Raw genomic sequence first — 15903 nt, 5'->3', positions numbered from 1 at the left:
AATGGCACCTTAAAACAGATGCTCCGAACCTTCGCAGAGACCCACCGAGACTGGGAAAAATTCCTGCCGCACTTACTGTTTGCTTACAGGGAGGTGCCGCAGGAATCTACGGGATTTTCTCCCTTTGAACTGCTATTCGGGAGGAGAGTAAGGGGACCCCTAGACTTGATTAGAGAACACTGGGAGGGAGACCGTAGCGCTGACGGCACCCCTATTGTACCATATGTGTTGGCCCTCCGAGATCGCCTGGAAGCTCTCACAAAGACGGTAAAGGAAAACCTACAGGCAGCTCAGACGCGTCAGCGCACCTGGTACGATAGAGGCGCCAGGGACCGTAGCTTTCAGGTCGGACAGAAAGTTTTAATTTTAAAACCTGTCCGACACGATAAGCTACAGGCCGCCTGGCAAGGCCCTTATAAGGTGGTAGAGCAACGGTGTGACACCACTTATATAATTGGCCACTGCGCAGGGAATGGGGGGCGACGCATGATCCATGTGAACATGCTAAAGCCTTACCAAGAGCGATCAGAGGAGGTGACAGCTATCTGCGCCCCCACCTCTGAAGAAGGCGACAGCCTACCCCTCCCCGATCTGTTAGAGGACGGACAGATGGCTGGGGATTTAGGAGCAGTTGTACTGGGGGATCGGTTAAGCCCACAGGAGCGTATCGAGGTACAACAACTACTGCAAGAAAAGCAGGAGACCTTTTCTAATGTACCTGGATACACCCCTCTGGCTACCCACCGAGTAGAAACCCCTGGCCAACTTCCCATGCGCCAGACTCCGTACCGCATCCCTGAAGCGGTACGGGAGAATATGCGCAAGGAAATTGAAGAGATGATTCAGTTAGGAGTCATTGAGCCCTCCGATAGCCCCTGGGCCTCTCCAGTAGTCCTCGTACCAAAGCGGGACGGCACGACCCGCTTTTGCGTGGACTACAGGAGATTGAATGAGAAAACCGTATCCGACGCATACCCGATGCCTAGGATAGATGAGTTGCTGGACCGGATGGCCAGGGGTCAATACCTTACCACTATTGATTTGTGTAAAGGGTATTGGCAGATTCCCTTGGCCCCGGACGCCATCCCTAAGTCCGCCTTTGTCACCCCATTCGGCTTGTACCAATTTAAGGTCATGCCGTTTGGGATGAAAAACGCGCCGGCTACCTTCCAACGGATGGTGGACCGCCTCCTAGATGGGTTCCAAGACTATACCTGCGCGTATCTCGATGATATTGCCATATTTAGCGATACCTGGCAGGAACACTTGGCCCATATAGGAGCGGTTCTAGACAGGATCAGGGAGGCTGGCTTGACCTTAAAACCAGCGAAATGTAGCATTGGGATGGCCGAGGTACAGTACCTGGGCCACAGAGTGGGCTGTGGTAAACAAAAGCCGGAACCAGCCAAAGTAGAGGCAGTAGCACAGTGGCCTACCCCGAAAACTAAAACCCAGGTATTAGCCTTCCTAGGGACAGCAGGGTATTACCGGAAGTTTGTGCCCAATTATAGTGCCCTGGCAAAACCCCTCACTGACCTGACCCGTAAAAAACTTCCCCGCCAAGTAACCTGGACCCCGGAGTGTGAGCAGGCATTCCAACACTTGAAAGATGCACTTGTTAATGCCCCTGTCTTGGCCGCTCCCAATCCAACTAAACGTTTTCTTGTTCACACAGACGCTTCTATGTTTGGATTGGGGGCAGTACTGAGCCAAGTCGGGGCCGATGGCGGAGAACACCCCGTGGCTTACATCAGTCGCAAACTTTTACCTCGGGAAGTAAGCTACGCCGCCATTGAGAAGGAATGCCTGGCTGTGGTGTGGGCCTTGAAGAAATTACAACCCTATTTGTATGGACAGGCTTTTTCTTTGCTCACGGATCACAACCCGTTGGTCTGGCTGAACCGGGTGGCTGGGGACAATGCCAGGCTGCTGCGCTGGAGTTTGGCGCTGCAGCCCTTTGACTTTAACATTCAATACCGCCCGGGTAAGCAAAATGGGAACGCCGACGGGTTGTCACGACAAACTGATCTGGAGAAATAATCCGTGAGCACCCCGGTCATCCCCAAGCCGATCCGTGTGGGATCAGACTGTGTATGCCGGCTTGTGGGCAAGGGGGAGCAGTGTAGCGGAACGCAGTAAGCCTGTCCTGCAAAATGCCTGTGTGACTGTAACTGTTATATTTTTACCTATGTTGAAATTGCTATTCGCCTATGTAATATGTGAATTGTATGTTATTCGGTAGTTTCCATCCGTACTATATACTTCTGGAAACTACCGAACGGAGAGACCACCCCGGAGAGAAGTGTGCCAGCAATTAAGGTTCACATTCTCTCCAAACCGCAAGTTAACAGGCTCATTAACAGTGTGTCTGGGTGGCCGCCATTCGGCATGCGTACACGTGGCGGCGGCCATCTTACGCATGAAAATCTCAGCGGTGTTTTGTCGTCGAGTGTCTGGAACTCAAATCGGACACTCAAACAACCAAACACCGCTGAGACCTCCAGAGCTCCGTAACTGCCGAATGGAGAGAGTTAACGAATCCCCATTCGGTAGTTACAAAGTACCGAATGAGGGAATCACTATCTAGGGGAATTAAAGTATGGATGGCAGTTATAAATGTCTGTTTTAACTGCCGAACGGAGACCGACCGCAGGGCCCATTCTCATGGAACCCTTTTCGGATACCAACTCGTGTGCGGTCGGTCAAACTTCACCTTCCTGTAACTGCCGAACCACTGGTCCGATCTGGGTGAATTTTGGATATTATATTCACCCAGATCAGGGCTACCTAGCGGTACCCTAATATTAAAGATATGTGATGGTTTAGGGGGACATCTAAGTTTGGGGTAAAGTACTGTACAAGTTAAGGGGATTATGACGCTCTCTGAGGGGAGGAGATGTGTGGGAGGTAACAAGCACTGCATTGGTTACTGTCATAATTACTGTAGTTCCCTCCCTTGCATGGGAGCAGGCTTTATAAGAAACCTTGGAATAAACGATTGTCAGTTCTACTCCTGAAACTGTGTGTCGTCCAGTTATTGGGAGTGCTGTGGGGATATTTCTGTACCCTTTTACCTGCTGGAAACTCTGCTGTGGATTTACTAATGACTTGTTCCTGAGCCTTCCTTGGATCTAAAGTGGAGAATAGCTGCGAGAAATCAGCTCTCCGCTACACTGTTTTTCAAAACTAGGAATTGTGCCTTACTGGTATTGTGTTTGTAGACACAGGACACTGTAGGAAAAGACAAGGCACTTCAAATCTTAAAGGAACACTATAGGGTCAGGAACACAAACATGTATTCCTAACCCTATATTGTTAAACTAACTGTTTAGCCTTAAAGCTAGTAAAAAAAACAAAAACATATTTTCAGCACTGCGCAGGTCTGTTGATGCTGGCTCTGGCCCTGATCCGCCTCCTTGGCTGACATCATCAGAATTGATGATCTCAGTCAATCCCACTGCTTTCCCATAGAAAATTGCAAACCCATTGCAAAATTTCACCTGCCTACTGATCTTAGTCTATAAATTTCACCTTTACATGAACTTCAGCAGGTCAAAACTTTGACTCCAGTTAGTCACAGGAGGTTGGCCACTTAGTAAATCTGCCAACCATAAGAGCCAAACCAGCTCGAGCAAATCCAAACAAGCTCACCTAGGGTTAACATATGTGAAAATCAGACACATTTTGGGTAAATGATGGAAGTTGTGGTACAATAGTCGGAATGCTGCTCGTTCTTTAACCTTGTTAAAGTTTTGCCTCCTGGCTGTACATCCCTGTTTAGGTTCCTAATGCTGCGTTTTAAGCTATACTGCCCTTGGACAAGGTTAGCTGCTGATTTAGGCTTGCTCTTATCCTGTCATCTGCATCCTTATCCTACGTTGATACCATACACCAAAAGCTGTATTTCATCTTTGCCTCACATAATTCCTTTGACTTTAACATATTTGAGATTTTTTTTAGATTTAGGCTCCGGTTAGGTGTGCAGAATTTAAGACTTCCTAGATGGTTGAGATTGACCATATATTAAGTTGCAGCTATTTCATTAAAAGGATGTAAAGCAAATATTTATCAGTTGTCGACCAGCTTTGAAATAGCATGATTCACACCATGAAAATATCGGTTTATATTTTAAAATACAAACTATTTTTCTCTAAAGATATACTTTTGACAATATGTCACAAAGAGAGACTAACACCTATAAGTGGAAAATTAGCTCTTTACAGAACAGCAAAAATAAGTTGAAATTAATAAATAAAAGAAAATAGCTTTATTTAGCTTGAGTTCAAACAAATTACACTTCCCATATTAGTGTTTTATTTTCTAAAGAGGGAGTCATGTCAATTCTCAATAGTTTACAGATGGTTTGAATATCCCTGGGCCCATTCAATTTTCTAGATGACTCTTGATCCATTCACAAGAGATCTCATCTGTTCAACATAGTATAGAAGACTAGTGTGAAACGACAATATAAGAAGAGGTAATGACTGCATTAACAGCAGACCTGCCATTTTCTTAAACCTCCCAGTTCCCAGGAACAAATATCCCAAAACATCACAGTAGACAGCTGCATATATGCATCTGTTTAAAAGGTATGCCTACCCAAGTTTCATTTATTTATTTTTTAGTTATCTTTTTATAAATTTTTTACATTGTGCTACATGGTAAGTGCATCTTTTTGGAAAAAGGAAGGGTGCTATGTACTTTTGATTGTTTTTGTGTGTTCATGGAACCAACAACAGATACATTTTGAATAGGTAGGGAACCTTGATAACTTTGTGCCTGCTTGAGATATCCAGCCATGCCAGTTCCTGAGCCAGAGATTAAGAAGACTTCCTATCCAGCGGAATTAAACAAGGTGAGACAAATGTTTTGTTTTTTTGTCCATTCCCTTCTGTATGTGTCTGTCAACATCTAGATCACTCTCACTAATGTTTTAATATTATTTACTAATGCTGAATTTTAAACAGCAAATCTGGCATTCAAAGTTAAAGACTACTTTTCTTCGTGTTTAGTCGCTCTAAAATTCACTGTAATTGTAATTACGATTAAATTAACAGAAAAAAAAGGGAAAATAAATAATATTAAAACTATACCAATTTATACTCAATCTGAAGACAAGTTCTTCAACCTTGCAACTGAAGCACAATTTATGGGAACTCCTAAAACCCCAATTTCATGTCTCATTGAATAGAAAAAGGTGATGCAGCTCCTGGCATGAAGACGAAAAACAAAAATGACACAATAGAAAATACAAATAAAGGTGGGTGCATCTCCCCTTCCTCTTCTTTTACTGGGCATTACCATCAAGCACATTTATTACCTGGGTGGATTTTTGCATAAAATAAAAAGACCTGCATGTAATAGGCATGCATTTTTTGGAAAGCAGAAAGCACTTACCTTGTTTCCTCCTGTTACAAACTGCTTACAATTGGACTTTGCAAACTGAGGGTGAACAGCAACAATCTGCAAGACAAACAAGACAGAATAGCTTAGGATGTATATACATAACATAAATAATCATGTGCAATCATCAATAAAATGCTAGTACAGATCAAAACTATTAGAAAATATTAATAACAAACAATCCTCCTAAAGACTAAAAGCTAGAAACTGAATGTATTGATTGGCAAAGTGCACATGGGGGTATGGTCTAGATAATTTGGGGAGGAAACATTTTACATTTGAGCAAGTCATGAAAGAAAGAAAAAATGGAATGGTTCCGCTGACCTTAAATAAATTTTGTATTTTGACCCAGAATTGCTTCAGTATCCATGGCTAAATATGATCTGCAGATATTAAGTATTAGTTTCCAGACACCGACAGAGCTCGCAAACACCAGCAAAAAATGTAGTATGTATTTTCAGCTAAAGTGCACATTTCTTTGCCTTTTCAACTAAAAATCCCACTTTGAAACGCAAATCCCTCTATTTGCTGAACACACATACAGCTTTATGGTACTTCTAAAAGAAATAGAGGGAAATAACATGATATCAAAAATGTATTTATCTGTTCATTTGTGGCTGGAGCCATGCAAACGCAAAGTGTTATCTACTCCATATCTTAGCACCAATTACCAATGTAGTGATTACACCAAATCAGCATTCTGTGAGTTTTATAGCTCACTGCTCATTGCAGGCTTTCAGCTAGAGGGAAGATTTAGGAGCTGTAATACGTGAATGACTGAACAAAATCTCCAAATAAATTATTTGCAATACACATCATACATACATATATATATATATATACAATATTATAAGGGGGTTTTGTTTGTTTGTTTTAAATCTGGAAGCTTCTGATTCTAGATAAAAAAAAAAGAAAAATCGATAATGTCAAACAATGACCCATTTAATAAAAAAAAAAAAAGAAAAGAAATAATAATAATAATAATAAAAAAAAACAACTTTGCAGAATGTACTGCCAAACCAAACATTAAAATCCTCAATCAAGTGTAAGCATTATGGGAAAAAAATATATATTTTTACAATTTTTAAACCAGCCCTACTACTAAACTGAAATATTTTGGACTACAGCCAACACTTGCAATGTATGCTAATTTAAGTGGAGTGATACTAAAAAAAATCTCCAGTTATTTAAATGTGCATAAAGATTTGGGATAGTGCTCAAGTAACTTTTTTTTTGGTGCCAAAGGTGTAATTGCATGCTCTTGAATGCAACATTGGAAAAAATTATGCATTGTATGCAAATTACATTTCTCAATACATGTGAGCAAGCACGTCTGAGTGAGACTTCCAGTGTCTCCTTGCATGAAAGACGTGCTTGCTACCCATGCTGACTGTTGTCTGCGCTCTGCTTTGCCAGCTGCCCACCAGCAATTACTGTGTGATTGGCATGTACAGCACACAGAAGCTACCTCTTATGCTGCAATTACAGAGAAGCGTGTGCGCACACCGGCAAGCAGAGGAAATAGGGTAGGGTTAATGCATGTTTAGGTCACGGGCGTAGGAACCAGGGGATATGTGTAGGGACGCATACCCCCCAGGAATCATGCAAGGGGATGGGGGGGGGGCAGGTAATAGTGAAATCCCCCCCAGCAGGTCTCGATTGCCCGTGAGGCAAACAAGGCATTTTCCTTGTTAGCCTCAGTGTGGTGGAATCTCGGTAAAAATAAATTTAGTAGGCCGAGATTACCACGTGGCATGTGTACGTGCATATGCTGACGTATCGATCAGTTGGTTGCACGAGGCAAGATACGATCAGTAGTGTACGGAGCATGTGCAAGAATACAGGATATAGTATTCCCCCTCCTCCATTGTGCTGGACAAGCCATGCGGTCAAACAGGAAGTTAATTCTTATTTGTGTTGATTGGTCAAGGGAATGTGCGGGTGGAGCTTAATATGGGAGGAGTTATATGCCTATATAAGGAGCCTGCACTATTGTCCGGGGCTCAGATTTTGCTGTATTTTGGTGACGCTAGTCCCTCTGAGTCCCGATCGGTGATCCAATAAAGAATCTCTTCCTTCCTGAAGAAACCTGTGTCCATCTCTCTGTGCTTGGCTTCCGTCAGTTTCTCCGGTATCATTTGGTGCATTGGCCGGGAAGCTCATCGTTCAACGGTAGCTGAGAGGCAGAGGCGTGAGACGGTCTATCTTTGCCCACGTTCTCTACGGCTGCACCCCTGAACTTCTGCGTGGACCTCCCTTCGTCTCGGCGCCACTGGTCTGTTGTCCAGGAGATCATCGGCCTCTACGTAAGAAGTGCTGGGGTGTCCCCGTCGATGAGTGTGAACTCAGGTTCAGGAACGAGGAGGTAAGACAACTGCTGTTTTAGACGGCAGGACCCGCTAGGGGTATACCGATTGTGCGGTAGGCCCAAAGGGGTTTTTGAATCTGTATCTGCCCCCTCTGTCGGAGGGAAGGAGCGAAGGCGCACCGCTCGATCGAACGCTCTTTAGTCAGACCGTTTGATTCTGTTAGTCAGGCAGGGCGCTCTGGTGTAAAATAAGCCCTAGCCGGACACCGGTGTCTTGTCTAGACTAGCGTTCTAGGGTGTATATTTTGTTCGCTAGGTCGGAGGGACCGGGAGACTAAGCGGCGTCTGTGTAAATTCGGTTCGCTAGTTCTCATCCTATCTGGGCTAAGTGGGAAGGCGTGTAAATTTGGAACCCACTAGACTTTTGATAGTACGACTAAGAGGCGTCTGTGTAAATTCGGTCCTCTAGCTCGTTGTATAGTGCGACTAAGAGGCGTCTGTGTAAATTCGGTTCTCTAGCTCGCTATATATGTGGTGATTGGGCAGTGTGGCTAACCAAAACGTATGTAGATTGTTTTTAGGTAGTCCATTCAAGGTACTGGCCAATAGTTTAGTTGGGAATTGTAAATGTGTTAACGATTGTTTTAGTAAAGTGTATATCTTGTTAGATAGCGCGAGCTCAGCCGTCTAGCGAGAGTGTTAATAGTGTGTTGCTGTATTATAGTGCACGGTACCATAACCCTGTATATTTACTGACACTGTATATAAGTACTAATCATTGTCGTCCATTGCATGTTTAACACCATAACCACTAATAATTGTATTGTGACCTTAACTTGTGCTTTGACCTATGCTAACCGTACTGTAACCGCTATTTGTAAAAGACGATGTTACTGGGGTGTGTTATAGACGGGTAATTCGTATATAGAGAATTATAGCGTGGGTGACTGTATAGTTACGCCAAAGGGCATAATATTGATTATATAGTGACTGGTGTAGCAGCTGTGTGTGTACGGGAATTCCCTGAGTGTTTATTGTGTTATTGTGTACGTTTCACTTGGTAACCGTACCACGTGGTGCTGTTGCCAGAGGAAACGGGTGTGACTGTTGAATAAGTACGCGTGTATAGTATTCGTTGTCGACGACGTTCCATTGTTAAAAATGGGTGCGTCGCAGTCAACGATTCCGGATCCCTTAGAATGTATGGTTAAGAATTTTAAAAAGGGATTCAAAACCTGTGATTTTGGGGTTAAGATGTCTTCTGTGCGTTTAGTTACTTTGTGCACTAGGGAGTGGCCTACTTTGGTTGCGGCATGGCCGCCACGTGGCAGTTTGGATCTAACTCTGGTACAGCGCTTACACGTGGCTGTATCAGGTAGGCCAGAACTTTACGGCCAGTTTCCTTATATTGATTGTTGGAGACAGGCCGTAAATGACTCGCCAAAATGGCTCCAGACATGCCACGAGGAGCAGTGTCGCCTCATGGTAGCTAGGACTTGTTCGTCCACTAGGACCGGTGTTAGGCCCATTTTGGACACGCCCCCTGAGTCCGAGATCCCTTTGCCGCCCCCTTACTTTCCGTTAAGAAGAAGTGACGCAAACGCAGGAAGCCCTGCACCCCTCCCCTCATTACCCTCATCCACTTCCGCTTCCTCCTCCAGTACAGGATCCACCCCCCCTCGTACTAAATCTCCCCTTCCGGAACCAGAACCCACCCCCATTAAAAACGAATATCCTGATTTGGCGCCACTTCAGACTTCCGGTCAAGCTTCATCTAGCTCGGCCCGAAGTGTTCTATTCACTACCTTTTCCCAAAACCAACCTCCCACATCCCCATACCCTATCTCTCCCCGACCGGAACCCATGACTGACGCTTCCATACGTAGCCCCATCCAAACCCGACAGTTGACTGGTGCCCAACAATTAAAGCACTATCAGATGCCTCTTCGCTTAAATCCCGGGTCAGCTTATATCGATGCCGCAGGACAAATGGCACACGCTGACCCAGTCTTCGTATATGTCCCATTTACCACTACCGACCTTTTAAACTGGAAGACCCATAATTCCTCGTATACTGAGAAACCACAAGCCATGACTGATCTGTTCACCTCAATAGTACAGACGCATAATCCGACATGGGCTGATTGCCAGCAGTTACTAATGACTTTATTTAACAATGAGGAAAGGACAAGAATAAATCAAGCAGCCATTAAAGCATTAGAAGATAGAGCCCGTGCTTTGAACCAAGCTAATCCAGCAGCATGGGCCGCAACACATTATCCCAACACTGATCCCGATTGGAACGTAAATGGTGCTGATATGGTTCAACTCAGAGCCTATAGAGACGCTATAATTGCTGGCATGAAAGCCGGAGGAAAGAAAGCCATTAACATGTCGAAGACAGTTGAGGTGATTCAGAAAAGCGATGAAGCGCCCAGTGTCTTTTATGACCGATTATTGGAGGCATACCGCTTGTATACCCCCTTTAATCCGGAAGACGCAGACAATTCCCGAATGGTTAACTCCGCCTTTGTCAGCCAAGCTTACGGAGATATTAAGCGCAAGCTACAAAAGTTAGAAGGGTTTGCAGGTATGTCCATCACCCAACTAATGGAGGTAGCAAATAAGGTCTATATGAACAGGGATACAGAAAATAAGAAAGAGGAAGAGCGTAAGATGCGTAAAAAGGCTGATATGCTAGCGGTAGCGATCGCAGGCGTAGATAGACGGGGCCCAGATAGAGGCGATAGTAGATGGAATGAGGAACCTCTAAGTAGAAATCAGTGCGCTTACTGTAGGGAAGAAGGGCATTGGAGAAATGAGTGTCCGCGAAGAGAACAGTCTGAGAAAGACAGACCTAGGACAGGTTATGGAAATTTTAGAGGCAGAGCGAGAGGTAGAGGAGGCCCCGGAGGGAGTAATGGTTATAGAGGGAGTAATGGGAACAGAGGAAGTGTTAGGGAAGATAGATATATTCCAGCAGCGCAAAGGTCCCGCGATAGAGAAGGTAGGGACTTCGTAGGATTGGCTGACACGGTCATGGAGGACTATTGATACCGACCGGGCTCCATCCCCCTTGGTCGAGCGGAGCCTATGGTCGATGTATCAATAGGGGGAAAAAGGAGTGCGTTCATGATCGACACTGGTGCCGAACATTCAGTGGTGACTAATCTAGTTGCTCCTCCATCTGGAAGGACTATTACTGTGATAGGAGCAACTGGAAGAAGTGCTGAAAAACCGGTTCTTAAAAGTCGACTCTGTACATTGGGAGGCCACGTAGTAAAACACCAATTCCTTTATATGCCTGAATGTCCAGTCCAATTGCTGGGACGTGATATGCTATCAAAATTACAAGCGCAGATTACGTTCCTACCAAATGGAACAACATCTTTAAAGTTTAATGGACCTTCAGGTATTATGACTTTATCCGTACCAAAGGAAGAAGAGTGGCGACTTTATACAGTGTTGACTAGCCAAAACCCTAGGAGTGATGAGACATTGTTTAACATACCAGGAGTTTGGGCAGAGAACAACCCACCAGGACTGGCCCGCAATATTCCACCTATAAAAATTTAACTGAAACTTGGGGTTTATCCAGTGAGCCTAAGACAATACCACATCCCACAGAAGGCTAAGAAGAACATCCAATCCTATCTGGATAAGTTCATACGGTATGGTATCCTAAAATTCTGTACTTCCCCCTGGAACACCCCATTGCTGCCTGTTCAAAAGCCCGGTACAGATGAGTATCGACCTGTGCAGGACTTAAGAGCAGTCAATGATGCGGTTGTTAGCATACATCCAGTTGTACCCAATCCATATAACCTGCTTGCTTTAATTCCGGGCGGGGCTACTTACTTCACAGTCTTAGATCTCAAAGATGCCTTCTTTTGCCTCCGAATTGCCGCAGAAAGTCAATGTATTTTCGCTTTCCAATGGGAGAACGCTGTAACGGGCTCAAAACGCCAAATGACTTGGACAAGACTGCCCCAAGGGTTTAAAAATTCACCTACCCTATTTGGTTCAGCCCTAAGTCAAGATCTACTGGATTTCGAGTCCATCCCAGGAGAGTGTGTCTTGTTACAATATGTAGATGACTTGTTGATAGCAGCAGTTACAAAAGAAAAATGTCAGCAAGCAACGCACGATCTACTACACATTCTCTGGAAGGCAGGATACAAGGTGTCTAGAAAGAAGGCTCAGTTATGTTTGCCAACTGTCAAGTATCTGGGATTCCATATCTCTGAAGGTCAAAGGATTATGGGGCCAGAGAGAAAAGAAGCTGTCTGCCAAATACCAATACCCAAGAATAGAAGACAAGTGCGAGAATTCTTGGGGGCAGCAGGCTTCTGTAGGATATGGATTCCCAGCTATGCGATACTAGCAAAACCTCTGTACGCAGCCATCAAAGGTACAGAGCACGACCCCTTCTTATGGACCCAAGAACAGCAAACGGCATTTGAAGATGTGAAGAAGGCTTTGATGAGTGCCCCAGCATTAGGTCTACCTGATCACACACGACCATTCTACTTATATGTACACGAGCAAAGAAGAATGGCTGTGGGAGTATTGACACAGTACTTGGGATCATGGCAAAGACCTGTTGCCTACATGTCTAAGCAACTGGATGCAGTGGCCAGCGGACTTCCACCTTGTCTAAGAGCCGTAGCTGCAGCCGCCCTGCTAGTAGCTGAAGCCGATAAACTCACTCTGGGTCAAGAACTTTATGTACGAGTCCCACATGCAGTACAGACGTTGTTGGATTACAAAGGAAATCATTGGTTTAGTAACAGCCGTATGACCAAGTATCAAGCAATGTTGTGTGAAAACCCAAGAGTGCATTTAGAGACTGTAAACACCTTAAATCCAGCTACCCTTTTGCCACAACCTACTGAAAGTCAACATGATTGTTTGGAAGTAATGGATGAAGTATTCTCAAGTAGACCAGATCTTCGTGATTTTCCCATCCAAAACCCCGATGTTCAATATTACACCGACGGCAGTAGTTATGTGAAAGAAGGGATCCGCTATGCAGGATATGCAGTGACAACAATAGACAAGGTGATAGAAGCTCGGCCACTGGCGAAAGGAACATCAGCACAAAAGGCAGAATTAATAGCACTAACACGAGCGTTACAATTGGCTGAAGGTTTAAGAGTAAATATCTATACGGACTCTAAGTATGCGTTTTTAACCACTCATGCCCACGGAGCTCTGTATAAAGAAAGAGGACTACTGAATTCAGAAGGCAAAGAAATCAAGTACGCAGCTGAAATCCTACAACTATTGGAAGCAGTGTGGGAGCCGAAAGAAGTCGGTATTATACATTGTCGAGCGCATCTGAGAGGAGATGGTGATGTAACTAAGGGAAACCGGATGGCAGATAGTGCAGCTAAGCGTGCTGCTGAATCAGGAAGACAGGAGTATGTGGGGCATATAGCTGCTCTAATACCAACTCCACTGTCCCAATGGACTCCAGTTTATACAGCTCAAGAAGAGGAGTGGTTAAAGACTGAACCGGGAAAGTATTTGGAGAACAAGTGGTATCAGCTAGAAGATGGAAGAATAGTTATACCAGCATCGCTAGCGGTAGAAATTGTCCAAAATTATCATAACGGGACACATTCTGGGAGAGACAGTACTGAAGAATCTCTCCGGAAACATTTCTATATACCAAGATTGTCCAATTTGACTCAGGCCATTGTACGCAGATGTGTAACGTGTGCTAAGAATAATGCAAGGCAAGGACCAGTAAAGCCACCAGGAGTCCAGTTTATGGGGGGACTCCCCATGTCCGATCTACAAATAGACTTTACAGTGATGCCTAAATCGGGTGGACACCGTTACCTGCTGGTAATTGTGTGCACCTATTCAGGCTGGGTAGAAGCATGTCCTACTCGTACAGAGAAAGCAGGAGAAGTTGTGAGATTCCTGCTACGAGAAATAATACCCCGATATGGACTACCCTGTTCTATAGGATCGGACAATGGTCCAGCTTTTGTTCACCAGTGCCTACAACAACTGACTCATATGCTTGGTATAAAGTGGAGGCTTCATACTGCATATAGACCCCAGAGTTCTGGTAAGGTAGAGAGAATGAATAGAACTATAAAGAACCAGTTGGCTAAAATGTGTCAGGAAACCCAACTTAAGTGGAACGTTCTCTTACCTATAGCTCTATTGCGAATCCGCAGTACCCCTACCAGAAGGATGGGTCTCTCTCCTTTTGAAATTATGTATGGGCGACCACCTCCCGTACTTGGTAACTTAAGGGGGGATTTGAGTCAGTTGGGAGAAGGAATTACCCGGCAGCAGGTTGTAGAGTTGGGTAAGACTATGGAGGAGGTACAGAAATGGGTACAAGATAGATTACCTGTGAATATTTATCCCCCTGTTCATAATTATCATCCAGGAGACCAAGTGTGGATTAAAGAGTGGAATAATGTACCGTTAGGGCCCAAGTGGAGAGGTCCTTATGTTGTTCTTTTGTCTACCCCTACAGCAATAAAAGTAGCAGAAGTGACTCCGTGGATACATCACTCCAGGGTTAAACCAGCAGCAGTCGATTCTTGGCAAGTTACAGCAGATCCAGAGAATCCCTGCAAGATCCGGTTGAAACGCACTACTCAGTCGGAGTAACGAGGAATTATTGTGGATTACAAATTTTATTGTTACAGGTGTAAGTGAGAAGGCCATAATAAAGCCTGTCCTCTTACCATCACATAGTGTATAAGCCAGGAAAGTCCCGAAGGGACACCTGTGAAGACGAGCAGAACTCCATTCCCTGCAGCCCTCACATCCTGGAAGCTGAGGTTCCATCGCACGGACGAAGACTGAGGATGACGGCGAAAGATGTGCTCTTGATTGTGTTTATTTACATGTGTTTTTATATTCAGGAAGGTAGAGGTACCGACACTCCTAGCTGTGAGGTATGCATTAGGACTACGAGAACAGGTAACCATATTTCCCAAACCCTAATCTGGCATTCACAATACGAGTGTAAAGGAGATGTATCAAGATGTAGATACTTAAATATAGACTATAGTGTATGCCATTTAGGAGTAGGAGAACCTAAGTGCTTCAGTCCGGAGTATCAGCCTCGTACAATTTGGTTGACTCTCAGGAATGGAGATCCTCAGGGGACCCTAATTAATAAGACAGTGTTAGAATCCGTACATTCTTCGGGTGTTCTGCTATTTGATGCATGTAAGGCGATATCAAGTGGTAGAAAGCCGTGGAATGTATGTGGGGATCTTAGATGGGAGAGGACGTATGGGTCTAACGATAAATACATTTGTCCCAGTAGCAAAAATAAATATGTGAGTCCTAGATGCCCAAATAAAGACTATAACTTTTGCCCATATTGGTCTTGTGTGGGGTGGGCGACTTGGGGACAGACAGTAGATAAAGACATGATAGTGACTAAGTTGCCGACTAGCCCATATTGTAAGTCTATGGAATGCAACTCAGTCCATATACTTATTAATAACCCCGACAAGTTCCTAGATAAGTATGGCAATTTATTTGGGTTTCAGATATACGGGACGGGTTTAGATCCTGGGACATTATTGTTTATAGGAATAGAGACTGATACGGTATCCTCCCAGACTCATCAAGTATACCATTCCTTTTATGAAGAGATGAGTATAGATAATAAGATCCCCCATAGCGCTAAGAACCTGTTCATAGATTTAGCCGAAAGTATTGCCGGTAGTCTTAATGTTACCAACTGCTATGTGTGTGGAGGTACTAACATGGGAGACCAATGGCCTTGGGAAGCAAAGGAGGTAATGTCCGGTTCTGAGGCAGTTGACCAACTAATATCTACACAAGCCGATTATCATATGAGTGTTAGAGGTAAATCTGAGTGGAGATTAAAGACCTCCATCATAGGTTATGTTTGCATAGCAAGGAAAGGAATAATGTATAATACTTCTGTAGGAGAATTAACTTGTCTAGGGCAAAAAGCTTATGATGATGATACAAAGAATACAACTTGGTGGTCGGCTTCAAATGTCTCAGAACCATCTAACCCGTTTGCTAGATACGCCAATTTAAAGGACGTGTGGTTTGATCTATCCATCACATCTACCTGGAGAGCCCCAGCAAATTTGTACTGGATCTGTGGTAAGAAAGCCTATTCGGAGCTGCCACAGGACTGGGAAGGGGCATGTGTGTTGGGTATGCTCAAA

General features: G+C 44.4%; 1 protein-coding gene across 1 annotated transcript in view; it reads right to left on the bottom strand.

Annotated features, from left to right (window-relative positions):
* Nucleotides 1–15903, bottom strand: part of VPS41 (VPS41 subunit of HOPS complex) — a 312102-nt gene that overhangs the window by 135146 nt on the left and 161053 nt on the right. The window contains exon 7 of the mRNA XM_063450642.1: nt 5398–5463. Within this exon, the coding sequence (XP_063306712.1) occupies nt 5398–5463 (66 nt within the window). The remainder of the gene's footprint in view (nt 1–5397; nt 5464–15903) is intronic.

The sequence above is a fragment of the Pelobates fuscus genome, chromosome 4 (genome assembly GCF_036172605.1).
Source record: "Pelobates fuscus isolate aPelFus1 chromosome 4, aPelFus1.pri, whole genome shotgun sequence".
In the NCBI taxonomy this organism is placed as follows: domain Eukaryota; kingdom Metazoa; phylum Chordata; class Amphibia; order Anura; family Pelobatidae; genus Pelobates; species Pelobates fuscus.
The sequence above is the reverse complement of the archived record's forward strand: the minus strand, read 5'-3'. Positions and strand labels throughout refer to the sequence as shown.